A 26,230-nucleotide genomic window follows, 5' to 3' on the forward strand; every position below is an offset into this window, starting at 1 on the left:
CAACTGTGGAAGAAAGGTTATAAAATGGGACAAAATTTAACAATAGCCTTGCTTAGCAATGGAAATTTTACCATTTCTTCCTGCTGTGCTGTTTTTTTTTTTTTTACAAGCGGGTAGATTTTTCTGTGGGCAATGCCATTCAGATTTATGGCTTTCCTGCCTGCGGCTTATAATTCCACCACCGCTGTCTCCGTAATTCATAGAACAGCTGTATTTCACAAGCGTCTTATTTCTACTACAATGTTTACGGGCATAATATGACTCCTTCCCCCCCCCCCCCAATAAAACCTTTCAATCAATTTCCCAATTCTAAAGTGCACAGCAGTCAAACGGAAGGTACGGTGGTAGGAGGTACTCCTGAAATGTTACAGGTTTTGGGGAGGGGGGGGTTCACCCAGATTCTCTAGATAGGAACTTAACATACACCTGGTTGTAAATCCGGAGAAAAATACTTGTTCCACACCAATTCAGGTGTTGAATTATATAACTAACATGTACATTTGAGGAAACTAAAGCATGAAACAAATTGGAATTGGGTATCTTCTAAAGCACTGGAATTATTTTATCAGTTTTACCAGTTTTTACTCTAGGAAAAAAAATGCTGTTGCTAGTATCAAACTTCAATCCAATAAGCAATGTTCCATTTCGACTTCAAATACAGGGGGGGTTGTAATATATACAATCCCATTAAATGGCTCTTGTGATTTGCTCTCGCCGGGGCGGGGGTAGGTGGGAGGTGATTTTGTTATATTGTACTATATTAATTTATTTATTTAGTGTTTTTTTAAGCAAAATTTTATTGGTTTTTAAAAAACTAAAGAAGGAAAGGGGTAGTGGGATAAGTTACAAATTTTGGCAGTTACAATATGCAGGAGGTGGTCCCTCCCCCCCGTACTCATACATTTCATTTATTAATACATTAGATTATTACAAATTGATGGTATTTTGTCAGCATATAAACTTTTATCTTCAAATAATTTCAATCACTTTACATCAAACAGATTTTCTTGTTCATTTTTGTGATCTGAGTTTTCTCGATGTTGCCCCTTCTTCCCCCACCAGCAGAGCTCCGGCCCCTCCCGTGTCTTGTGTGTCTGGTGTAATGAATTTATTTATTTAGTTTTTATTCTTTTAAATGTGGTTTTATATTCTGTAGGCTGCTTGAGTCACCATGGACGAATAGGCGGCAATATAAATTAAATAAATGAATAATAACTAAATAAATGCAGTGTTTTCTACTGTTGCCAATGACCAGTGGAATTCTCATCTGTGGCCATGAATGGAAGTCTGCACACTTGAAAATCCCCAAGGCTAGATAACAGAATAATATAGTTGGAAGGGACCTTAGAGGTCATCTAGTCCAACCCCCTCCTCGAGCAAGAGATTCTATACCATTGTAGACAAATGGCTGTCCAGTCTCTTTTTGAAAGTTGTCATTGTGCTCTATCTATAGCAGCGTTTCTCAATCTCAGCAAATTTAAGCTGTGCCAACTTCTACTCCCAGAATTCCCCAGCCAACAGCATATGCCCATCTGTCTTATTAAAGTATGCTGGCTGGGGAATTTTGAGAGTTGAATCTCGTTAAACTTGCTGAAGATGGGAACCACAGTTCTAGAAAACAGGAAATGGATGCCTCCTTTTGGAAAGGGTGCAATTTCCTATAATAATTTGCTTTGTCTCTGACATGGGAAACTTTTAATTGAGTTGGAGGTTCATTCAGCATTTTATATTGCAATCTATTTAATGCAGGTGCTGCAAGCGACCCTGAACAGTTAGTCATGCAGCCCCACAAGATAATATAATGAAAAAATGAAGGGAGTTTGTTATTTCTATACATTAATTATTTTATGTATTTTATATGTGGCCCAAGAAAAATTCCTCTTCACTCAATGTAAGCCAAAAGATTGGGCAACGATGATTTAATGTTTCATTGCCTATAAGAAATATTATGTTAGAGGTAAAGGTTCCCTTCGCACATATGTGCTAGTCGTTCCCGACTCTAGGGGGCGGTGCTCACCTCTATTTCAAAGCTAAAGAGCCAGCGCTATCCAAAGACATCTCCGTGGTCATGTGGCCGGCATGACTAAATGCCAAAGGCGCACGGAACACTGTTCCCTTCCCACCAAAGGTGGTCCCTATTTTTCTACTTGCATTTTTTACGTGCTCTCGAACTGCTAAGTTGGCAGAAGCTGGGACAAGTAATGGGAGCTCACTCCGTAACGCGGTGCTAGGGATTCAAACCGCCGAACTGCCGACCTTTCAATCAACAAAATTACATATACAAACAGATAAAGGAAAACTAGAGAACTGCATGTCACTCTGTGCAAAAATCTTCCCCTAAAATTCATTCTTCTGCTTTTTTCCAAACTTATTGAAGATTGGCATTGGATGCACATTTTAATCTCTTGTAAAATCCACATTGAAGGTGTAGATTTAGTTGACTTGCATCCTTTTAAAAAATCCCCTGGACTGGGGCATACAGCTTTCTTTTGCTACATCTGTCTTAGAAATGATGGGAGATTGTGACTCTTTTGTTCAGGTTGTGATTGGCTCTGACATGAAGGTACCAGAAGAGCTAGGCCCTTATCCACCCCTTTGCCTCCCCTAAAATAAAAAAATTAAAAGCCACCCAGGTGCAAAACGTGTTTTAGATATGCAGCTAGCGTAGCCATGGGAGCTGGTAGGTGCATGGTTGCTATAGCAACCACTCCCTTGAGGTAGCCTGTCTGATGGTGTGTACACACGCGTGCGCGCGCGCACACAAGAAATTCTTGAAAGTTGCCATCATGCATCTGTAAGAACTTAGAAAGAAAGGATTCCTTTTCCCAGAAAGAGTGAACAGTCAATTGTATTTGTCTGTCTATGATTATGAATTTGGGGGTGGGTGGGTTGTCAAATGTTCCTTTGGCCTTAACAGTTAGTTCTCAATATACAACCAGAATTGAGGCCAAGCTTTTCTGTGTGACGGTTGTTAAGTGAATTTTGCCCCTCACCATCACAGGTCTAAGCTTCGTCCATGTGACCATGGGGAGGCTGCAATAGTCATAAGTGTGAAAAATGGTCATAAATCACTTTTTTATGGTGCTGTTGTAATGATGAACAGTCGCTAAATGAACTGTTGCAAGACTACCTATATAACCATAGAACAGGGGTGTCCAAACTTGGGAACTTTAAGACTTGTGGACTTCAACTCCCAGAATTCCCCAGCCAGCATGGCTGGCTGGGGAATTCTGGGAGTTGAAGTCCACAAGTCTTAAATTTCCCAAGTTTGGACACCCCTGCCATAGAAGCAGTGAAAAGGATGCTCCTAGTCGAGTGTTCCTCAACCTTAGCCATTTCAAGATGTGTGGACTTCCCTTACTGGCTGGGGAATTCTGGGAGTTGAAGTCCACACATCTTAAAATGGCTGAACTTGAGAAACCCATTAGTCCAACTCTGCAGTATGCAGGGGAGAAAAGAAACTTTGCAAGCATCCATGCCAGGAGTTTGCCTTTCCTAGTTTTCCCACTAATTCTCCCTGTTGATTTTTATCAGGTCTGGCACAGGTTTCTCCACCGTCCCTTCCTCCACCCTCTAAAAGGGGAAAATATTCAGCCAGATAAGTCAGGAATTTCCTGGAAGCCTTAAACTTGGCTGTGCTTGTCTCCCAACAGACGGTGGGTAATAGGAACACCGACAGAGCTATTGCTTGGATTCATTCCTCCCCTTCTTTTAACCCAAGTTCTCTCGCCAGCATTGTCAAGTTCATTCATTTGCATTTCTGAACTGGAATGGTGTTTTAGCACGTCTCTTCTGTTTTTTATTGTTTCTTAACAAATGGGGCGTGTCCCATTAACAAACGGCACGCGGTGGCTCAGTGGCTAAGACGCTGAGCTTGTCGATCAGAAAGGTCGGCAGTTCGAATCCCTAGCACTGCATCATGGAGTGAGCTCCTGTTACTTGTCCCAGCTTCTGCCAACTTAGCAGTTCGAAAGCATGTAAAAAATGCAAATAGAAAAAATAGGAACCACCTTTGGTGGGAAGGTCCTCCTTAAGTCATACAGCTAATCCTTGCCTTATGACCAAAATTGAGATGAGAATTCCTGTTGTTACGTAAGTTGGTTATTAAGTGACTCACACTCGATTTTACAACCTTTTTCACCATGGTTGTTAAACAAATCATTTGCAGTTATTAATAATATAATCGTTAAACAAATAAGGCCTCCCCCATTGGTTTTGCTTGTCGGAAGCCAGCTGGGAAGGTCCCAGGACACTGCAGCCGTCATCAATCCATGTGAGGTGTCAAGCACCTGAATTTTGATCACATGACTATGGAGAGGTTGCAACGGTTGTAAGAGCGGAGTAGAAGACCTCTACAGTCCCTTCCAACTCTGTTATTATAATTCTAGTGAGTAATGGCCGTACGTCACTTTTTCCAATGCCACTGTAACTTTCAACAACTGCTAAATGAATGGTTATAAGTCAAGAACTAATTGTACTTCCCTGCTTGTATTAAAAGCACAAACTTATTTTTGCTTACTTGCCAAACAGTAATGTTCAACTATCCTATCCTAGAGGTGTACAGCTGAAATGATTTCGGGCAGGTGTAGGTGTGTACAGCACACACCTGCTCCTGCTTTGCTTTTTTTTGACCTAGCAGTGACCTTAGAATGATAACCTGCTGGACTTAAAGAGACACCAAGAGGCCTCTCCTAAGCACTTTTTGAGTTGTCCATCCCTAATGAACAGATAATGGAGGCCATGAACTTGATTAGCCAAGATGCCTTCTGATTTGTTTCTTCAAGTAGATCAGGGGTGTCCTACCTTGGCAACTTTTAAGACTTGGGGACTTCAACTCCCAGAATTCCCCGGCCAACAGCATGAAGAAGCAAGCCAAGTGTGGTTCAGAATCCAGGTGTTAATTTAGCAAAGCATTTAATGGACGTGAATTGTGAAGAACAGTTGATTTATTGTTGACCTAGTCCTTTTTCTGGCTGCGGGAAGATATTATCTGTGTATATAAAAATGGCTCTGTGTGTGTGTGTTCCAGCATAACTCTGGAACGCCTCGAACAATTTCAACAAACTTGGTATACAGATGGCTCAGGACCTAGTTACTTGCGGGATCGTATTCTGCCCCATACATCCCTGCGACCAATCCGCTCGCACAGAGAGGGCCTCCTCCAGGTGCCATCCACTAGACAGTGTCGGGGGGCGGCGCCTAGGAGTAGAGCCTTCTCTGTGGCGGGCCCAGCCCTGTGGAATGACCTCCCTCCGGATATTAGGAATACCTCTGACCTCCGCTCCTTTCGTATTAAGCTTAAGACCCACCTATTCCAAGTAGCTGGCCTGGCTCAACTTTGATCTAACCATATCGCTCCTGACGGGTTTTTAATTGGGTATTTTAATTATATTTAATTATTTAGGGGTTTTTTAATCACTGTATTCTAATTGTTTTTTATTCATCAGCCGACCTCCTCCTTGTGTATGTCTCGGTATATGTCTCTGTTATATGTTTGTTTTGTCCACATATTTATTTCATATGTTTCATTGTACGCCGCCCCGAGTCCTTCGGGAGAGGGTGCGGCTAAGAAATAAATATTTATTTATTTATTTACTATTTATGACTTACTCTCTGGAAACAAATACTGTGGGGGTAAGGCACCCCTAACACCCCTTGGAAGGGGGTGTTCTGTTAAGATACAGGCTGTTGTGCGTTAAAATGGCTTCTACTGTACAGTGCAGTGGAGTTGCATGGTAACGGCTTCACAGTGCTCCACAAGGGGGCTCCCTCTGGTAAAGGGGAAAATCCAACATTAGAAATTACGTTTGGTCCGGGATTATTTTTGAGGACAAATGTATGGATTAGAATAAATAAATACCCGGGCAACGCCAGGCTATCAGTTAGTTGTATATAACAATTAACTCCTGACTTACAGGAATTTTTCTGGGAACCTCCTTCCATTCCTCCCGCACACATGTAGTATAGGGGGTCTCCAAACCTGGCAACTTTAAGACTTGTGGACTTCGATTCCCAGGATTCCCAGCCAGCATGGCTGGCTGGGGAATTCTGAGAATTAAAATCTACAAGTCTTAATGTTGCCAAAGTTGGACCACACTCCTGCTTAATTCATTGCACAAGTCTTGATCAGAGGTCCTTGCTCAAGTGCACTAATCCTCTCTTCCTGGAAACCCATCTTAAACCCATCTAAGCCACATTTTTCCCAGTGCATTATTTTGTGCCAGCAAATACAGCTGCTGTAATTGTTGCATCAGCATTGAGACAACCATGGCTTGCCAAGATCTGGGAAATAGTCTTAATAGTGTGTGTGTGTGTGTGTGTGTGTGTGTGTGTGTATGTCTTGATCAGGGATGCATAATTGTTGTGAGATAGTCCTCTGCCTCCAATTATTGGGGCCAAAATGTTGTTGGCAGCCCGGGCTAGGTGTAACTTTGTGTGCTGTGTGTTGATACTATGATGTTAAGGGTCCCCAACCCATTTTCTTTTTCATGCATTTGTACAATTTGGTTGGTGTTTGTATTTTGATTCACCACCCAGATTCCCAAGATAGATGGATGCCTATAAAAATTTATTCAATAAATAATAAACCATCCTCTAAGAATATAAGCACCCATCTAACAGGCCCTAGCAGATTGCGGGGAAGGTTAAGGAAGGTTGGACCTCATGAAGACTTGCGTACAGGTAGTCCTCGACTTGCAACAGCTTGTTTGGTGACCATTCAAAGTTACAATGGCATTTTAAAAAGTGACATAACTATTTTTCACATTGCTGCAGTATAACATTTATTCACGGTCAGATGAATAAAATTTGGATACTTGACAACCGACTCATATTTATGACTGTTGCAGTGTCCCAGGATCACTGAAAAAAGTGACTTATGGCCATTTTTCATACTTATGCAATTTGTAGCATTCCCATGGTCATGTGATCAAAATTCAAACGCTTGGCAACTGGTTCATAGCTATTATAACAGTGTCCCAGAGTCATGCAATCAATCATCTTTTGCAACCTTCTGACAAGCAAAGGCAACAGGGAAACCGAATTCACTTAACAACTATGTTAATAATTTAACAACTGCAGTGATTCGCTTAACAAATGTGGCAAGAAAAGTCGCAAAGTGGAGCAAAACTCACTTAACACGTTTTTCACTTAACAGCATAAATTTTGGGCTCAATTGTGTTTGTAAGTTGAGGACTACAAGAGCAAATGAAAAGGTGAAAAAAAAAAGCTATGAAGACATGCTACGTGCATATAAACTCTCTAAAAATATTTAGAATAACAGTTGGAAGGGACCTTGGAGGCCTTCTAGTCCAACCTCCTCCTTAGCAGGAAACCTACACCAGAGATGGCGAACCTTTTTTGGCTTGCGTGCCATAAGGGGGGGAGCGCATGGGGGTTGTTTGCAGGTGTGCTGCACTCATAATGCAATGTGCGACACTCCCCCAGTGCGCATGTGTGCATGAGAGGTGCTCGCCCCATTTTTCCATGCTTTGTTTCGCCCTCCAGAGTCTTTATGGGAGCCTGGGGAGGGTGAAAACAGCCTCCCCCGCCCCTCCGGAGGCATCAGGGACCTTCAGGAGACTTCCCTGAAGCCTTAGAAGGGCAAAAAACGACCCTACGAGCAAACCTGAAGTCTCTTCCAGTTTGCTCGGAGGGTCGGTTTAAACCCTCCGGAGGCTTGAGGGACCTTCAGGAGGCTTCCCTGAAGCCTCCGGAGAGCTTAAACCGACCATCCGAGCAAGCCGGAAGTGACTTCCGCTTTGCTCGTAGGGTTCTTTTTAGTCCTCCGGAGGCTTCAGGGAAGCCTCCTGAAGGTCCCTCAAGCCTCCGGAGGGCTTAAACCGATCCTACGAGCAAAGCGGAAGTCCATTCCCAAACTTCCAGTTTGCCCATAGGGCCGATTTTTAGCGCTCTGGAGGCTTCAGGGAAGCTCCTGAAGCCTCCGGAGGGCCTCGGCAGGGTGGTGGTGGCTCTTTTCACCCTCCCCAAGCTCCTATAAAGCCTCTGGAGCCTGAGGAGGGTGAAAAAATGGCTTTAAAAAAGGCTGAACTCAGCTGGCAGTGCCAACTGTGGCACGCGTGCCATAGGTTCGCCATCCCAGCCCTACACCACTTCAGACAAAGGGTTATCCAACATTTTCTTGATACAGATGTTGTCATCAAGAGTCAAGCCCAGTCTGAAACAGCTTTATAGGTAGTCTTGGACTTCATAACCATTCATTTAGTGACTTTTCACAGTTACAGCAGCACTGAAAAGAGTGACTTATGACCGTGTTTCACACTGACGACTGTCGCAGCATCCTGTCACGGGATCAAAATTCAGACACTTGGCAACTGACAGATCTGACGGTTCCAGTGTCCCAGATGCACGTGGCCACCATTTGTGATTTTTTTGACGAGCAAGTCAGTTATTAACAACTTCAGTGATTGACTTAACAGCTGTGGCAAGAACGGTCATAATATGGGGCAAAATTGACTTAACAACTCTCTCACTTAGCAGTGGAAATCCTAGACTCAGTCGTGGTCCTAAATCAAGGACGACCTGCAGTTTACTTTTTCCAGGCTTTCAGAATATAATGTATTCTGATTTTTTTTGAATGAGAGGTATTCGGTGTTGTATTTCTGTAAACTTTGCTTTAGTGTTTGTTCCGTTTGCATGTTTCGTGTTAGATTTCTGTATGTTTTTACCTCAGTGCTTGTTCTGCCACTCAGGGCAAGGCGGATCTGTAGATGAAAAAAAAAATGACTTTGCAAATTGTGTTGTAAGACCAGATTGGATGATGCTGGTTGGTCCTGCGTAATGAATGCCTTTGGCTTTCGCACAAATATATGAGTCATGTTGCTTGGTAGCAATTACATACTTTTGTGTGTGTTTGTGTGTGAAAAAAAGAATCAAAATGACAAAGTGTTGCAGCCTGTTATCCTTTTGGATAGTCTTGTCATTTTAGTTATCTGCTAAATATTTATATGGGTTTATAATTGTGAAACTTGCATAGAGAAGATAATTGTGTTATGTATAGCAGAGTTGGCAGGCTGGAGCGGGAGTGGGGGGAAAAAGGGGTGGTTTTATAGAAGGGGCAGGCGTGTATGCATGCGCACAAATGCCTACAACGTTGATGCATGAGTGGGGCGACAAGCGCATGTGACGAGGCTCGCGTGAGTGTGGCTACAACTGCTTGCGATGCTGACGCGAGTGGGGCCGTACATGTTCATGGAGGCATGCACTCCGGCTGGCCATTCATGGGGTCCTGTGGTGATTGGCCATGGGCCAGTAGTGGGCCGCAGCCCACAGGTTGGGACCCCGTGATGTATAGGACTGTCCTTCATAGCTTCTCTCTCTTTCTTGTGACTTTTCAAATTATTCTGCATATTGACTGCACTTTATACACTGTTTCCCTCAAAATAAGACCTCCCCGGATAATAAGCCCAATCGGGCTTTTGAACGCATGCGCTAAAATAAGCCCTCCCTGAAAATATTGCAACACAGCAGCTGCCATGAGGTGACCCCACTCGCAGCCTCCTGCACCTCAAAAATAATAAGACCTCCCCGAAAACAAGACCACACCCTTATTTCAGGGTTCAAAAAAACCAAGACCCTGACTTATTTTGGGGGAATATGCGCTTGGCCTTATTTTCGGGGAGGTCTTATTATTTTTGAGGTGCAGGAGGCAGCGAGCGTGGTCACCTCATGGCTGCTGCTGGGTTGCAATATTTTCGGGGGAGGGCTTATTTTAACGCATTCCCTCAAAAGCCCGATTGGGCTTATTATCCAGGGAGGTCTTATTTTCAGGGAAATAAGGTACTTTGCTTTTCTCTGGCCCTTTTGGCACATGCGGTAGCCTCGTGCGCACACAATATATACCCTTTTCACCTGCCATCCCCTTAAAAGCTTTGTCCCCCAGGCCAAACTGCCAATTTAACTGAATTCAATGAGGGGAAAGTGAGAACAATGAAAAAGTTTCACAGAGTCACCATTGCAACTGAGCAATTTAAGTTTGAATGGTTTGGCAAATCAACACCTGCCTTTCCTAAACTTGTGGCTAGACGTACCCATTAGGCCCATGGTGGCACTCATGCCCAAAGTGGCACATGAAGCCATGTCACCTGGCACGTGCGGCCTTGCCTTTTTGTCTTTTGACTTTCTGGCGTGCTGTCCTTCACTCGTGGGGCAGCGCAAAATTGGTGTGCATATACGCGCCGGCCAGCTGATTATCAGGTGCACATGTATGCCCGAACCCGAAAGTTCGCCTTTTCCAGAGCGTGATCCCTTCGTGTGCACGGCAGTACCGAAAACTGGCCTGCACATGCGCGTCAGCCAGATGATTGTTGAGCGCGCATGCGTGGTAGAACCTGGGAGTTTGGCTTTTCCAGAGCGCAGCCCTAACGAGCGCGCATGTTTAAACCTGACGTTTCCGCGCGACCTTTTCGGCACTCAGTGCCAAAAAGGTTCGCCATCTCTGCCTTAGACTCACGGAGAGAGCTGCAGCCATAAGCAGCCCTTTTCAAATAATACAATACAATACAATAGCGGAGTTGGAAGGGACCTTGGAGGTCTTCTAGTCCAACCCCCTGCCTAGGCAGGAAACCCTATACCGTTTCAGACAAATGGCTATCCATCTTCTTAAAGACTTCCAGTGTTGGGGCATTCACAACTTCTGGCGGCAAGCTGTTCCACTGATTAATTGTTCTAACTGTCAGGAAGTTTCTCCTCAGTTCTAAGTTGCTTCTGTCCTTGATTAGTTTCCACCCATTGCTTCTTGTCCTGCCCTCAGGTGCTTTGGAGAATAGTTTGACTCCTTCTTTTTTGTGGCAACCCCTGAGATATTGGAACACTGCTATCATGTCTCCCCTAGTCGAAGGGCCCATTTCTGAGCCCCAGATAAGCTCCTTCTTTCAACCCCAGGGTTTGAGGATTAACAGTCTAATTAGGGTAGAGCGCTTTCTCTACGAACTTGCCCTTTGTGCATGAAGTAGATCTCACACCAAGGCTCTTATAAGTTTCATTTCCTCCTCCCCACCTTCATTTTTTTTCTTTTTAATCTCCTTTCTGTTTGGGGTAAAATCAGAACCAGCCACCTTCCCTGCTGCACCCTTCTGATAAGGCTGTTCTGAAAAGATGACACATCGACGTCAGCCGAAATTCGCAGCCGGGGTGGGGTGAGGTAGGGGTGGGAGTCCAGCCATGCCTGAAAGGAATGAAATAGGCAGAACTACCAAAGGAAGGAAGCTCCTTCTGTGTCCCGTGTCCCCCCCCCCTTCCCAAAATACAAACTCATAAATCACAAGCCTGTGCAAGACCACGCCCGCACTCACACACAAACACACACAGAGGGAGATATACTCCCTTAAGTGTATTGGGAAATGCTCGATTTTTATCTTGGCTTACAAAACCTTATAATCTGTCTCTAGGGACATTTTCAGGCCTGGATGGTATTCATTAAGAGATGCTTAATACAAACCGATAAGGTTTAATCATTCTTAACGCAGTGAGTTTTGTAGTTTACTCGTCTAAACAATTTACAGGCGGCCCTCGACTTACACCAGAGATCGAGGCCCCATTTTCCTTCGTGAAGTGAGATGGTTGTTAAGTGGGTTTTGCTCCATTTTACGACCTTTCTTCTCACAGTTGTCCTGCGGTGAGTTGGCCGTGGCAAATAGTCACAGACTCTAAAGAACAGGGAGAAATCTGGCCTGCCAAGGCAGCACTTCCTTCAGTTCCTTTCTACCTCCCCTCTTTTCAAGGTCCTAGCCCTCATGGAGTTTCTTAATCTGAGTCACAACTGGATCACGTAGGATAGGAGAATTCTGCTGAGGCGGGTTCTCCATTCTCCGTTTGCTTTGGGGTATGGAGAATCGTCCCATAAGGAAGAAAGCGAGACTTATATTCACTTTCCTCAGTCTTGTACCGCTGACCTCAATGCATCATGGCTAGTATAGCTCCAAACGGGCTTTCTGGAGCTTGGGAAAAAGAAGAGCAGTTTGTCAAGGAATAAAAACGCGTCAGATTGGCACATTGTTTTGTTTTGAGGAGAATGGTGCGTCAAGAGGATTGAGAAAACAACCCCATTAAGGAGCTTGGAAATCAGTTGGATGTTAAAATCAACCTATCCTTTGCCAAGATTTCTGTAACCAGATCCCTTTTCTCTTCCATTAAATTGATATTTTTTTAAAAAAAAACAGCAACCTTTTTTAACACAAGGGGCTGCTTAGGGCTTAAACGAGACAGGACTGCTCAATTGCTTTGTTTGGCTTTTTAAAAATTCTCTTAATTTACAGGGTAAATCTGTCTTTAGTGCAGAGATGGGGAAGCTTGTCCCCTTTATGACTTACAATGCAATACAATAGCAGAGTTGGAAGGGACCTTGGAGGTCTTCTAGTCCAACCCCCTGCCTAGGCAGGAAACCCTATACCGTTTCAGACAAATGGCTATCCAACATATTCTTAAAGACTTCCAGTGTTGGGGCATTCACAACTTCTGGAGGCAAGCTGTTCCACTGATTAATTGTTCTAACTGTCAGGAAGTTTCTCCTCAATTCGAAGTTGCTTCTCTCCTTGATTAGTTTCCACCCATTGCTTCTTGTTCTACCCTCAGGTGCCTTGGAGAATAGTTTGACTCCCTCTTCTTTGTGGCAACCTCTGAGATATTGGAACACTGCTATCATGTCTCCCTTAGTCCTTTTTGTCATTAAACTAGACATGCCCAGTTCCTGCAACCGTTCTTCCTATGTTTTAGTCTCCAGTCCCCTAATCATCTTTGTTGCTCTTCTCTGCACTCTTTCTAGAGTCTCCACATCTTTTCTACATCGTGGTGACCAGAACTGAATGCAGTATTCCAAGTGTGGCCTTACCAAGGCATTATAAAGTGGTATTAACCCTTCACGTGATCTTGATTCTATCCCTCTGTTTATGCAGCCTAGAACTGTGTTGGCTTTTTTGGCAGCTGCTGCACACAGCTGGCTCCTATTTAAATGGTTGTCCACTAGGACTCCAAGATCCCTCTCACAGTTACTACTGTTGAGCAAGGTACCACTCTTTTCCCCATTAATTTTCATTTTATTAGATAGTGCCCAATGTCGGCTCAGGAATTCTGGGACTTGAAGTCCACAAGTCATAAAAGAGGCATTGTTCCCCAACCCTACTTTAGTGGACTCAGCAAATGTAACTCCCCCCAAAAATGTTGAGCACAAAGGCCCAACAGTTGCACCTCTTTAAAGCAGCCGTGGTGTGTGTCCCCCCTCCCCCAGTGATGGCAGGCCAGCTGTGGAATCGTAGGACTTGAAGGCCCGAGTCTAAAAAAACCCTCAGTTGTGTTATATAAAATATGCTTGCACTCCATTCAGCTTCAAGCAGTTGGTTCCTTAATGCGGCCGAACGAGCAGAGCGTAACTGAATCATGTTTGAGTAGAGCTGTGACCTCATAAGCTCATTCATCCGGTTCCTTGGATCATTAAAACATCGTTTTTCCAATTTTGGTTTCGCCTCTGATTCCTTCATCTCTCAGGCTTCGGAGAGTGACAAAAGGCACTCTTAGGGGAAATGGTGGCTCTTGTTTCCAGTGAAGAAAATCCTGAATCAGCCCTACATTTGCTCAATCCTTAATCTTTTCCTTCCTTCCCAGTAGATGCCCATTGTATTTGAAATCAGATTTCCTGTGCAACAAAGCCAGAGTGGACCTGAAAAATGGAAATCTCTTCAATATCCCTCCCTACTCTTGGGATTTGTGTACAGGTAGTCCAGTGTTGGGTTCCGGATCCAGTTGCAATGGGGCCTGGCACCCACCACATGAACGTGTGCAGCCAGATTCACTTAACAACGGTGTCGCTAACATAACCATTGCAGTGATTGGACGGGCAGGTGGGTCCTCCGGAGCACCGTACCGGAACGGTACCCGGTGCTTCAGGCAGGCACCGATACGCCCGTAACGGGGCATACCACCTGCAACCCACCACTGAGGTAGTCCTTGAATGCTTCCTCATTTTATAACCTTTCTTACCGCAGTTGTTAAGTGAATCACTGCAATGGTTATGTTAGCAACACCGTTGTTAAGTGAATCTGGCTTCCCCATTGACTTTGCTTGTCAGAAGGTTGCAAATGATGATTACATGACTCTAGAACACTGTTATAATAACTATGAACTAGTTGCCAAGTGTTTGAAACTTGATCACATGACCATGGGAATGCTACAAGTGTGAAAAGGGGCCATCACTTTTTCCAGTGCCGTTGTAACTTTGGTCACTAAGTGAACTGTTGTAAGTTGAGGACTAGCTTTAGTTCTTTCGGCTCGCTATTAAGAGGGAGACTTAGCTTGGCAGGGAGAACAAGCCTGAAGCCTGTCTCAAGTGATCTTGATGGATTTGTCATCTGGTCACCATCATTACTTAAGAGAAGGAAAAAACAGCATTTTACTCTTCTCTCTGCCCATAGTTGCTGCAACAGGAATGTACAAGAGGCATTCCCACATTCAATGCAGGGAAGATGCCGCTTCTTAAATCAATTTCCCAATCCTGGGCCCTGAAATTGTTTTGTCCTGTGTGAGCCATTGATCCCACTTGCCGAGGACGATGGGAGATGAAATCATAAACATTAGGAGAGGCCCATGAAAGTATGTTGGAAGTGGCAACCTCTTAGAAGAGGCATTCCGTGTTCCTTTTGAACGGTTCCTTCTAAAATCTCTAAAACATTTTCAAAAGGTCCATGCAGAACTTGGCTTTTGTTGAAGAGGACAACTAATGGCCTACATTCTTGTAAGTGTGATATAAAAAAATTGGTAACTCAGCTTCTTCCTTATCTGGGTGTGCCAAGAAATGAGGATTTCCTGTCATTTATACAGTCGGTTGAGCAAAGTTCACGAGATGGGATTTTCCCTTCCCGAGCTCTGTTTCTGTGGAAGGCGGCGTTTATCCAAGGCGGAAAAGTTTTTCCTCCTCCTTCTTCTCCCTTTGGATCCGCCCCTTTTCTGATTTCACATTTTGCTTTTCTTTGCAGACCTTGAAACGCAAAGAGAAAGAGTATGAGCATGAGATGGAGCGGCTGGCCAGAGAGAAAATTGCCACGCAGCAACGTTTGGCAGAGTTGAAGAATGAGTTGAGTCAATGGATGGATGTCTTGGAAATCGACCGGATAATCCGCCAGACAGTTCAACCAGAAGATGATCAGGCGTCCACTTCAACTGCTTCAGGTATGTTGGGATGTTTTGGTGCCATTTCACGGCAAGATTCCATTTTGTGACAAGATAAAAGTTAAAGATTAAAAATAAATAAAATAGAAAAAGGAAGGAAGGAAGGAAAAGAAAGAGAGAGAGAGAGAGAAAGAAAAATAAAGAAGCTGAGAGAGAAAGAAAGAAAGAAAGAAAGAAAGAAAGAAAGAAAGAAAGAAAGAAAGAAAGAAAGAAAGAAAGAAAATAAATATGTTCACATGCTGGAAAAAAATCACTTCAGTGGTAAGATGAGCGACATATAAATTTAATAAATAAAAATTTACATAAATGAATAAAGAGAGGTTTTTTTACTTGTCTATTTAACACTACTATTGCATGAGTAGTAGCATTATCTATCATCCTATTTGTCTAATCTAAGAGCCATGGTGACGCAGTGATTAGAATGCAGTACTGCACTCTAATTCTGAAGACTGACAGGGGTTTGAGTCTCACTGTCTCAAGGTTGACTCAGCCTTCCATCCTTCCGAAGTCGGTAAAATGAGAACCAGATTGTTGGGGGCCATAGGCTGACTCTGTAAACGCTTAGAGAGAGCTATAAAGCACGATGAAGCGGTATATAAGTTTAAGTGCTATTGCTGTTCATCCATCCATCACTACATCTATCTATATCATCTATATATCATTTATCATCTATCTCTATTTCGCTATCTAATGTATCTATATCTACCATTATCTATATCTATCATATCTATCTATCTATCTATCTATCTATCTATCTATCTATCTATCTATCATCCATCCATCCTTCCATCCATCCATCCATCCATCCATCCATCCATCATTATCATCTGCCTATCTATCATCTATCTATCATCTATCTATCATCTATTAAATGTCTACCCATCGCACCTAAGTGACTCTGGGCAGTTTATAATCCCTATAAGAAATAGGGATTTCCGTGATCGAATGACCTGATTTGACCCCCTGTGGGTTCTCACCTTTTCCCTCAGCCAGAAATTTACATCTACCTTTGTTTTATTTCCCCGCAGAAGGAGAAGACAATATGGATGAGGACATGGAAGACAACAGCCCTGTCAATTCGTTGCCGAAGCTCGCACATCGCCAGCATCCCGAGCTCTTGAAAGCAGTGGCCCCCATCGCTGCTGCTCATCGCCCATCGGTTCTGCCGCTGGCCCAGAAGCACGTCCCGCCCCACGCCCCACCCCCCCTCCAGCCCCAGACCCTGGTCCAGCCCCAAGCGATTGTCCCTGCACAGACTCACCTCGTGGCGGCCTCCACCGTGCAATCGACTGTTATCGCCCACACGGCCACTACCCACGCCTCCGTCATTCAGACTGTCAACCATGTTCTCCCGGGCCCCCAGCCCAAGCACATTGCCCACCTCGCACCCTCGTCCACCTCCAGCCCGGTCCAGCTGACGACCACGGCTCAGCCCATCGGCCACATCACTGTGCACCCGGCCACCCTCAACCACGTAGCCCACCTGGGGCAGCAGCTCCCCCTGTACCCGCAGCCCGTGGCAGTCAGCCAGCCCGTGGTGGGCCACATTGCGCACGCCATCTCTCACCAGCAAGTGAATGGAACTGCCAGCCTCGGCCAGCCAGCGGTCATGGCGAAGCCCGGCGTTGGAACTCAAGTTGTCCACCACCAGCAGTTGGTGGGCCAAACGGTCTTGAACCCCGTCACCATGGTTACCATGCCCCCTTTTCCCGTAAGCACCTTGAAGCTGGCGTAGAATCAGCTGCAAAACAACTGGATAAAACTCCATACATTCCAACTGTGCCCCGTGGCAGAGATGTTAGGAGTGAGAGGGTTGGACACACTGACCCTCCGCGAGAGGATGGCGCAAGAGAGAGAAAGAGAGAGGCCGCGGGACGGGCAGAGATAACCTTTCCTCCCTCTACCTGTCCCTTCCCCAGTTTTTCCCCCCTGTTTTGATTTCTCTCGAGAAACTCGGTCATGGGAGGGGGGCGTGGGGGGGGATAGAAAAACCCATAAGGGCTGCTTCTGCACTTGAATTTCCCCTAATCAGAGAGAGAGAAAAATAAATCAATAAACTGTCCTTCACGGTGATTTTTTTTTTCTTTTGACATGTAATCAGTGAAATAAGACTGTAATAAAGTTCTTAAGACTTCGACTTTTCCTTTCAACCACCCAGCCGCCACGACCTTTGTTTTTTTTTTAACTTTATTATTTTATTTTATTTTTTGATGTGTTGCTTCTTTGTAGTTCCTTTTTTTTAACGGCTGATCTCTTTTATTAAGACTTTGCATAGAAGAAAAAGAAATCATAGAAATATATATATATATATATATATATATATATATATATATATATATATATATATATATATATATATATATATATATCTACCTGCGTATAGCTACATATATATATAAAAATATGGTTCTCTGTGAACACCATCGATGGGCAGATCCTTTTGTTTCCAGGAATAATGGACACACGTCAACATCACTCCTCCTGCTTTGAAAGGAGAGAAGAGATAGCATCCTTTTTTTTGTTTTTAAAAGCATCTTGAAACGATAAAGATGGTTTTGTGGACCAGGGTATTTAAAAAAAAAAAAAGGCAAAACACATTACTCCTTCCCCAACTCCCCACTTTATTTGCATTTCAGTAAAATCATCCATAATCACTGTGACTTGTTATGGCATTTTAAGGATACCCTCTGTCTAATAAAAAGGTAAAAAAAAAATTGAGGTTGCACACCCGTGGATTTTGTGTTTATTGTAATACTAGCTGAATACCCGTGCTCCGCTACGAAACGATGTGATCGGGCTTGATAAATCGACACAGCTTGAAAATTAATTACAGTTGGCCTTTCCTCACCCTTCTCTCCCTCAGGTTTGCCCCACAGAAGGCTCTCCTCTCCCCTTCTCTCCCTCAGGCTTGCTCCACAGAAGCCTCTCCTCTCCCCTTCTCTCCTTCAGGCTTGCCCCACAGAAGCCTCTCCTCTCCCCTTCTCTCCCTCAGGCTTGCCCCACAGAAGCCTCTCCTCTCCCCTTCTCTCCCTCAGGCTTGCCCCACAGAAGGCTTGTCCCTTCTATCCCCCTTCTTTTCCTCAGGCTGGCCCCATTGATCCTCTCCTGTCCCTTTCTCTCCCTCAGGCTTGCCCCACAAGAGGCCTCACCTATCGTATCCCCTTCTCTCCCTCAGTCTAACTCCCTAGCATTGTAGCCTTTTTCAGGTGGGGTGTAGTAGTAGAATGTCTACACTCCCAGCCCGCAGACCAAATGAGTCACGCCCTGGCCACGCCCACCCCCAAGTGGCAGTTGGAACCTTTTCAGGTAGGGACAGGGAACAGTCTAATTCCTTAGCATTAGAGCGTGTTAATAATATAAGAAATACTAAAGATCAGATCATCATTTCGAAAAATCCTTTCTTAGCGAGCACCTAGAAGCCAAGAGGAACATGTGCCAAATTTCAAGTTTGTAGGCTTTATGGTTCTGGAGATTTTGTGATGATGCATGAGTGGTATTTGCCTTTTATATATATCAATTCAAACCACCTGATTAATTTTTTTAAAAATTCGTTTTCTTATCTGTTTTTATACCTGACTTGGGGTTTGATTCTGGGTCTTTGGAGATCTAATGATAGGTCCCTGCATGGCTTGGATCCAACCTGCGGCTTGGATTTAGATAGAAATGAAAACTTTTTTTAAAATCCCCAGGTTTTTGTGATCTGAAGAGCAGGGAGCAATTCGGAATTCTTTCTTTTGAAATGCATAATTCACCCTTTTGCTCCTGGCTCCTAAGTTTTATTCCACCTTTTAAGCGGTACAAAAATGGAAGCCAACACGGTAGGTTTGTGTGACGGTTGTAAAACGTTGGACCCTCCAAATCTTGAAGGGACCTTAAGGATAAATCTTTAGGGATTTTTTTTTCTTTACTTGCACTTTTTATTTCTAGTTAGATCTTCAGGGAATTGAAATGTTCAGAAAAGCATGCAAAGGAGCAAACTGCTGGATTTTATCAAGCAAACTATGGTTAGCTGGTTGCACCAAACCCAGCTGGAGAACTTTGTCTGAAATACACTTGGGTGGATCAAAGTGATTTAGTTAATTCAGTAAACGGTGATTAAATAAACGATTCCGTAGCATAAACAAACAACCGAGGAGGCTGTTATACGTGCACATTTTCCACAAAGGTTTGCCTAGGAGGGAAATTGCTCTGTGAATTAGCTGTTTTTGGTAGAAAAGGGAGAGAGAGAAACTTAATTTTCATGCTGGACCAAGCTTCTTTTGCCTACTTAGCCGGTGTTATTCTGACATTAATTCCTTGAGATTTCGGATGGGATTTTTTCTAATCAAATTGAAAACCACCAAGAGCTAACACCTATTTTAACTGATCGTCTGCTACTGGTGGTTTGGGACAGTAAGCCTATCCCAAACCACATCCCTTTGGACTGTTTAGAATTGTATTGCCAGGGCAAAATAACAGTCTAGGTCTGTGATGGCGAACCTATGGCACGCGTGCCAGAGGTGGCACTCAGAGGCCTCTGTGGGCATGCGCGCCGTTGCCAGCTGCTCTTCCGGGTTCCTTCATGCGCATGCGCACCAGCCAGCTGCTCCCTTCCATTGCATGCATGTGCGTAGACCAGCTGGCTAGCAACAGAACCTGGAAGAGCCGCTGGCCAGCGCATGCAAGCGCACCTGTGTGCATACACGTGCTCAGTGCTGAAAAGGTTAACCATCTCTGATCTAGCTAGAGATCTGGTTATGAGTCAGGAAAACTCTTACCTGTTTTGAGATGTGTGAAAAATTAATTCCCCATCTTTGGGGATCAACCAGCCACCTCTTGCCATAAGCTAGTGTTGAGCATTTCATTCATTCTGCTTAAAAAAACCCGCTAGGGTTCCCAACACGTGTGTATTTAGTTTCAGTTGACAAGACAAAACCTCCTAGCAGCAGCATTTGCACAGCACAATCTTGGTGAAGATGGAGCAATTGTATTTATTCCACATGCTTCAATTGTATGGGAGGGTTTGGGTTTTTTTTGGGGGGGGGGCACTCAAATGTAGCTTGCAAATCCAGAGGGGCTCCTTCAGTAATTGGTTGCAGCTGTTGTGTGAACCCAGCCTAAAGGGTTCCAATGGTGTTTTTACATAGTTTGGGGGGGTCTGTTTTCATCTTGACTTGTAGTTTTAACAATCTGCCAAGAATAAATCCAGCAGAATCATTCATTCTGCATTTAGGTGCTATAGTGAATCTGTCATGGGCTCCAGTAAGCAGGACTTTCTAGCTAGTGGAAATTCATTGCTGTATCCAAAGTGGCTTTTTCAAATTTTAAGTGTGCTTAGAGTGGCTGACATAATTATGACAGAAGAGAATTGCAACTCCCTTTTTCTTCTGTTTTACTAGCAGGTTGCCAGGCAGTGAAACTTTTGTCTAATAATCCATGTTTGAAAATGTTTGTTTTTGTTTGGGAAAAAATGTTCCTAGAAGCTAGGGTCTGAATGAATGACCCGACCAATGCATGGGATTTTAACATATAGTCTTTGCTTAGCGACTGCCTCATTTAGTGACCGTTCACGCTTCCCACGGGGATGAAAAAATAACTTTCCAATCCTTATTTTTATGACTTTCGTAGGCCTGTGAACAGGAAAGCACAGTCACTGTTTCACTTAGTGAGTGCTTCACATAACAAATTGCAAGCCGCAATTGTGGTCACTAAACTAGGAGTCCCTGTATTTAAATATCGCCCATTTTTCTAGTTGAATATTTTGGGGTGTCCGTTCCTAGGAAACCCTTTAAATCAGGGGTGTCCAAACTTGGGAACTTTAAGAGTTGTGGACTTCAACTCCCAGAATTCTGGGAGTTGAAGTCCACAAGTCTTAAAGTTCCCAAGTTTGGACACCCCTGCTTTAAATGGAAGATTTACAAACAGCAGCCACATCCAGAGATACAGTAAGACTGCACCAGCTTTGGCTGCTGGTAAAGTTGTAGAGTTCTTTCCTAAGAAAGGCCTTTTTCTCCTTATCCCAACACTGTGGCTCAGTTAGGACTACAAAGCCCAGGATTCCATTGCTAGGTTTAAGAATCTTGAAGCACAAATAGCCCAATTTGGCAATGCCAAATACAAGTACTGATGCTTTCTGGCTATGCCAGGGATGTCAAATTGAATTTCTTCGAGGGCCGGATCAACATTGCAGTTCTCCACTGAGGGCTTGGCGGAGGACGGGACGGATGCCTCCTACAGCACCCTGGCAGCCAAAATGGGGCGTGGGGGGGTCCGTGCGTGGGCTCCCTGTGCCTCGTTTTCACCCTCCATAGCCCGCTTTTGGGTGCACTTTCAGGCTGGGTTTGGGGGCTGTTTTCAGCTTGCTTTTTGGAGTGATTTTGGTTTGTTGGGGGGCTGTTTTCTGGGCCTTTTTTGGCCAGAGTGCTGCTGAAGGCCATGGAGGGTGAAAATGAAGAGTATGGGGGCCGAACGCAGCCCGTTTTAACCACCAAAGGCACCACGGGCCAGTCCTGATATTTCCAGCCCCGCAGGCCGGATTTAAGCACCCCTTGAGATTTGACACTATGTGAATGGGCCACGTGAATGGATTGGGAACGTGGAATGTTCTGAAATACATTTGCCTTAAAAGAGAGCATGGCTGGTTGAAACTCTGATTTAAATCCCCCTCCCTCCCCTCCCCTCACTTATTGTGTTTGCAAGAGAATAGCCTGCCACCTACTGCTGACATTTAGAGGAGACTGGAGTGCATTGACTGTAACTCAACAACAGGAGTTTCCAACGGACCCCTTTTTCTCCGCCAACAGTTGAGTTACTGATCTGTGCCTCTCCTCCAAAAAACTTGCTCCGATGCCCTCCATCTCAGCCTTCCAGGGCAACACCCTCGTTGGACCGATTAGCCTTTTGGGGATGGACGAACAGAGCGATACGAGTGTCAATCTTAGGAGATACCTGCTTGGAGAGTGCTGGAGGCTCATCATCATTTCAGGTTGCCGATTGAGGACATGAGGAACGTCCCCCTGAATTATCGGCGAGTGTGGATAATTGGCAAACGTGGTTTGTCCCTCGCCTAGCCTGAAATGAGCAGACCGCTGATCATGGCTTGCGCTTTGCATTTGGATTGGGGGAAGGGAACTGCCAACTTCCCCCAAAACATTGTATGTTTATCCTGCCTTAATATAATTCAAGCCTGCAGGCATAACTAATTCCTCTGCTTCCTGTGTTTCCCCCCAGCAACCACTTCTTGCCTCCAGAAGTTATTGATGCGCCGATGCTGGAGGTTTTTAAAAAGAGTCTGAACAGCCACGTGTCCGGAATTGTATAGGACCGTGATGCGCCTCCCGGGTGCCACAGGTGCATGCGGAGCCATTTCTGAGGGCACGCGAGGCGTTGCCCTGTCAGCTCCGGTGCGCATGACAGCTGATTTTTGGCCTTGATTTTCGCCCGTTTTTCGCCCTCCGGAGGTTTCCCTGAAGCTTCCGGAGGGCAAAAAAGTACCCAATGCGCAACCTGGAAGTCAGTTCCCAAACTTCTGGTTTACGTGTTGGGCCGTTTTTCACCCTCCCCAGGCGTCAGGAGGCCTGGGTAGGGCGAAACACGGCCCAACAGAGGCCACCAGAAGTTCGGGAACCAACGTCTGGGTTGCGCATCAGGCTGTTTTTCTCCCTCTGGAGGCTTCAGGAGGCTTTCCTGAAGCCTCCGGAGGGCAAAAAACGGCCCAACGCGCCTCCCGGAAGTCTGGAGGCTTCAGTGTGCATGCACAGGGTGGTGGTAATTGTGTGCATATGTGTGTGAGGAGGACATTGCTTTATGAGTATGGGCAGGCCTCGACAAAAAGATTAGCCATCACTGATATAGGATGTCCTCCTAGAGCAGGGGTGTCCAAACTTGGGAACTTTAAGGCTTGTGGACTTCAACTCCCAGAATTCCCCAGCCAGCCATGCTGGCTGGGGAATTCTGGGAGTTGAAGTCCACAAGTCTTAAAGTTCCCAAGTTTGGACACCCCTGTCCTAGAGCAAAGGGGTGGTATTGAACAGGACTCCCCAACTTTGGTCACTTTAAGACTTATGGACTTCAACTCCCAGAATTTTTCAGCCAGCCATGCTGCAGATTGGGCACCATGCTGGCTGAGGAATTCTGGGAGTTGGAAGTCCATAAGTCTTAATGTTGTAAAAGGTTGGAGATCCCTGGTCTAGAAGACCTCCAAGATCTGTTCCAACTCTGTTATTCTCTCTATGAGGTGGGATTGGGCTGAGAGGGAGTGATTGGCCCCAAAGTCACCCAACTGGCTTTCTCGTGCCTAAGACGAGTCTAGAAATTACAGACTCCTGGTTTCTAAGCCAGGTCCTCAAGCTAAAGTTTCTCAACTTTGACAACTTTTAAGATGTGTGGATTTCACCTCCCGGAATTCCTCAGCCATCATGGCTGGCTGGGGAATTCTGAGAACTGAAGTTCCGGCAGCTTAAATTAGGCCAAGTTTGAGAAACGCTGCCTTCCCCACCACAGCAAACTGTCTCCATCGATCTCACTAAAACACACACCAGGGTGGTTTTTGACCCCAAAATATAATCCAGAATGAGGATTCACACTCAAAAAAGTAGCCCTGCCTTTTCTTGCTTGTTAAAGTCTTAGAAATCTCTTCAATGTACCTCAGCATCTTTACATACTGCAATACATGATTGCATCTAAGAAAAAGCAGTTTATTTAAGATTTTTTAAAAAACAAACATGGTAGAAAAAAGAAAAAGGGAAAAAACGTTGAAAACATCTGAATCGGAGGTGGGTTGCTACTGGTTCACACTGGTTTGGGTGAACTGGTAGTGGAATGTTGGCGTGGGTTGCAGAACCGGCAGTGACCCAGGCTCGCCACGCCTCTGACCCAGTTCCCCAGTCGCCACGGCATGTTTTTGGGGGCATTTTTAAATGTTCTGCGTATGCACAGACCTATTTACAGGCAACTCTGCATGCATGTGAAGCGGCAGTAATTCCGGCAGCATCCCACTCCTGATCTGAATAACTTTTCCTTAAAATTCTGGGTAGCTGGATGTACCAGGATCCAGCCTGGTAACAGGTTCTTTAAAATACAGAAAACTGGATCTTTCAACTGATCTGGATTTATACTGAATATTAGAGAAATATCTGGTCCTTGGCCTGTTGACCTGTTTTTCTGGAGGTAATGATTTATGATTGGGAGAATCATGACAACCTGTCACTCTGCTGGTTGTTTTATTTCTGAATCAAACAGGAGACAAAGACCACTCCGTAGCCATTAAAAAAAAAGGTTTGTTGACAATATGTATTTTTCTTCTTCTTCTTTATACATATGTTTTTGCACTTGAGATAAATTCTTGAGCAATAAAGAAAATATTTTGCTCTGGACAAAAATAAATAAGGCAAATACACAATATTCATAAAATACCATTATGCGGAACATTATAATAAACAGTACAACAAAGTTTGCACGGTTAAATTATTTTTCGTTTGGTTGTGAGGTGTGGTGTTTTTTTTTTGTTTCGTTTTTTTGTCTTTTATATAGTAAAGTACCATATGATACATTCTCCAAAAAAGTAGTGCAGAGTTTTCCTTGTTTAAAACATTGAAGATCCCTCAATAATAAGGGTGGCCGGGAAGGGTGGGGTGGGGGTTTAAGACTTCACTTTGCTATCCAAAGAAAAAATGCACAAAGGAGAAAGCATTGTCCTCTGCCATGAAACTGTCCAGCAGAACCATGCATGGGGTCAAACACTTTGTGCACACACACACACACAAAAATAAAACAAGCAGGGCCAAGGGATTGCGTGCGTGCGTGCATGCCACTACCACCACCAAAAAATACTTGGTTTTTTTTGCATTCCAAGGAAAGAAACAACAAAAGGTTATTACATTGGACAGAAGTTGTTGGCACTTTGGGGCTATGCCAAACTCCCCTTTTCCGTGGCTGTCGCTCCAGCTTGGAAGCCGTGGGGAGTGTAGCCACGAATACAGACTCAGTAAAGTCAAGTGGATAAATAAAGTCATGCTGGATGCATAAACATTTTCCATGGGGACAGACAGATTCACAAAGCGAAATGAAAAACAGACAGGGGTATCCTCCAATGGGCACAGGACTCTCAAACCCAACTAATTCAACCTTCCTTTGGATTCCTAGCATGTTTTTTTTAAACAAGACTCTAGCCCTCAAGATTGTGCAGAAACATACAAAGGTAATTTCCTTGTTTCCCACTTTTTTATCGGTCGTTGCTGGAACTCAGCTTTGGAATGACTGACCCAATACATAAACAGAGCACGGAATCAGTAAGTTTTTTTCATGACTGTGTAAACTGTGAGGTTGATAAGAGTAGGGGGTCCCTAACTCCTAAATCTCGTAAAATCTTGGGCAAACCTACAAGACATCCTGCTTATGGTCAGCTGGAGAGGTTCCTTTGGAAACCTAGACAAAACATTTTTGCAAAATTAAAGCAATGGTAAAATTTGGAAGAAGTCTTCTTTTTGCTCTACTACACACTTGCTTACCAACCCCAGGGCAAGAGGCAATTTCGAACACAACAGAATTGGAACAAATGGGAGAATTAAAAACACACAAGAATGATTTTTTTGGCCCTGAAAATAAGAGTCCAAGAATGAGGACTCGTTTGTGCACACTCAAAACTCAGCTTTATATATATATATATTTCCCCCTCTTGCTTGTTAAAGGCTTAGAAATCTCTTGAATGTTTACTTCATTACATGGAAGATGCTGTTAAAACATTGTTTGAAGTGACAAGTGCAGGAAAATCCCTCCCTCCCTCCCCCCCCCCTTCAAAAGCTTTTTGCAGTGATGCTAAACTTCACATTCTTCCCAGCGTCTCCAGCTTTCATTTATTCTCAATCAGCGTCTGGACCTTGCAGACTAAATCTCTTGCTATCTTCAGAATCTCCTGGGCATTGTGATGTTCGGCCATCTCTGCACACAACATAGCAAAGGCATTGAGGAAAAGATTTAGCAACAGCAAAGGCTATGAGACAATCTTCAGGTTCACTCAACATGCAATTTACATTTGGATAAAAGGCAGAAATTTGACCAATTTCAGCCATTGTCC

At 44.3% G+C, this 26,230-nt stretch overlaps 2 protein-coding genes across 5 annotated transcripts in view; one reads left to right on the forward strand and one right to left on the reverse strand.

Annotated features, from left to right (window-relative positions):
• The window catches only part of MNT (MAX network transcriptional repressor), a 93,095-nt gene extending 75,784 nt beyond the window's left edge, over window positions 1-17,311 (forward strand). Inside the window, exons 5-6 of the mRNA XM_081944356.1 lie at window positions 14,985-15,177; window positions 16,206-17,311. Coding sequence (XP_081800482.1) covers window positions 14,985-15,177; window positions 16,206-16,912 — 900 coding nt within the window. The 3' untranslated portion in view covers window positions 16,913-17,311. The remainder of the gene's footprint in view (window positions 1-14,984; window positions 15,178-16,205) is intronic.
• Window positions 17,312-24,299: 6,988 nt separating this feature from the next.
• Window positions 24,300-26,230, reverse strand: part of SGSM2 (small G protein signaling modulator 2) — a 157,094-nt gene continuing 155,163 nt past the window's right edge. For 2 of the 4 annotated variants that reach the window (XM_081944349.1, XM_081944348.1), the window contains exon 24: window positions 24,304-26,094. In XM_081944349.1, the coding sequence (XP_081800475.1) occupies window positions 26,006-26,094 (89 nt within the window). In that variant the 3' untranslated portion in view covers window positions 24,304-26,005. Of the gene's footprint in view, window positions 26,095-26,230 lie in introns of all 4 variants that reach the window. The other 2 variants (XM_081944350.1, XM_081944351.1) reach the window with 2 other exon arrangements.

The sequence above is a fragment of the Natrix helvetica genome (assembly GCF_964273705.1).
Source record: "Natrix helvetica genome assembly, chromosome: 2".
Lineage (NCBI taxonomy): Eukaryota > Metazoa > Chordata > Lepidosauria > Squamata > Natricidae > Natrix > Natrix helvetica.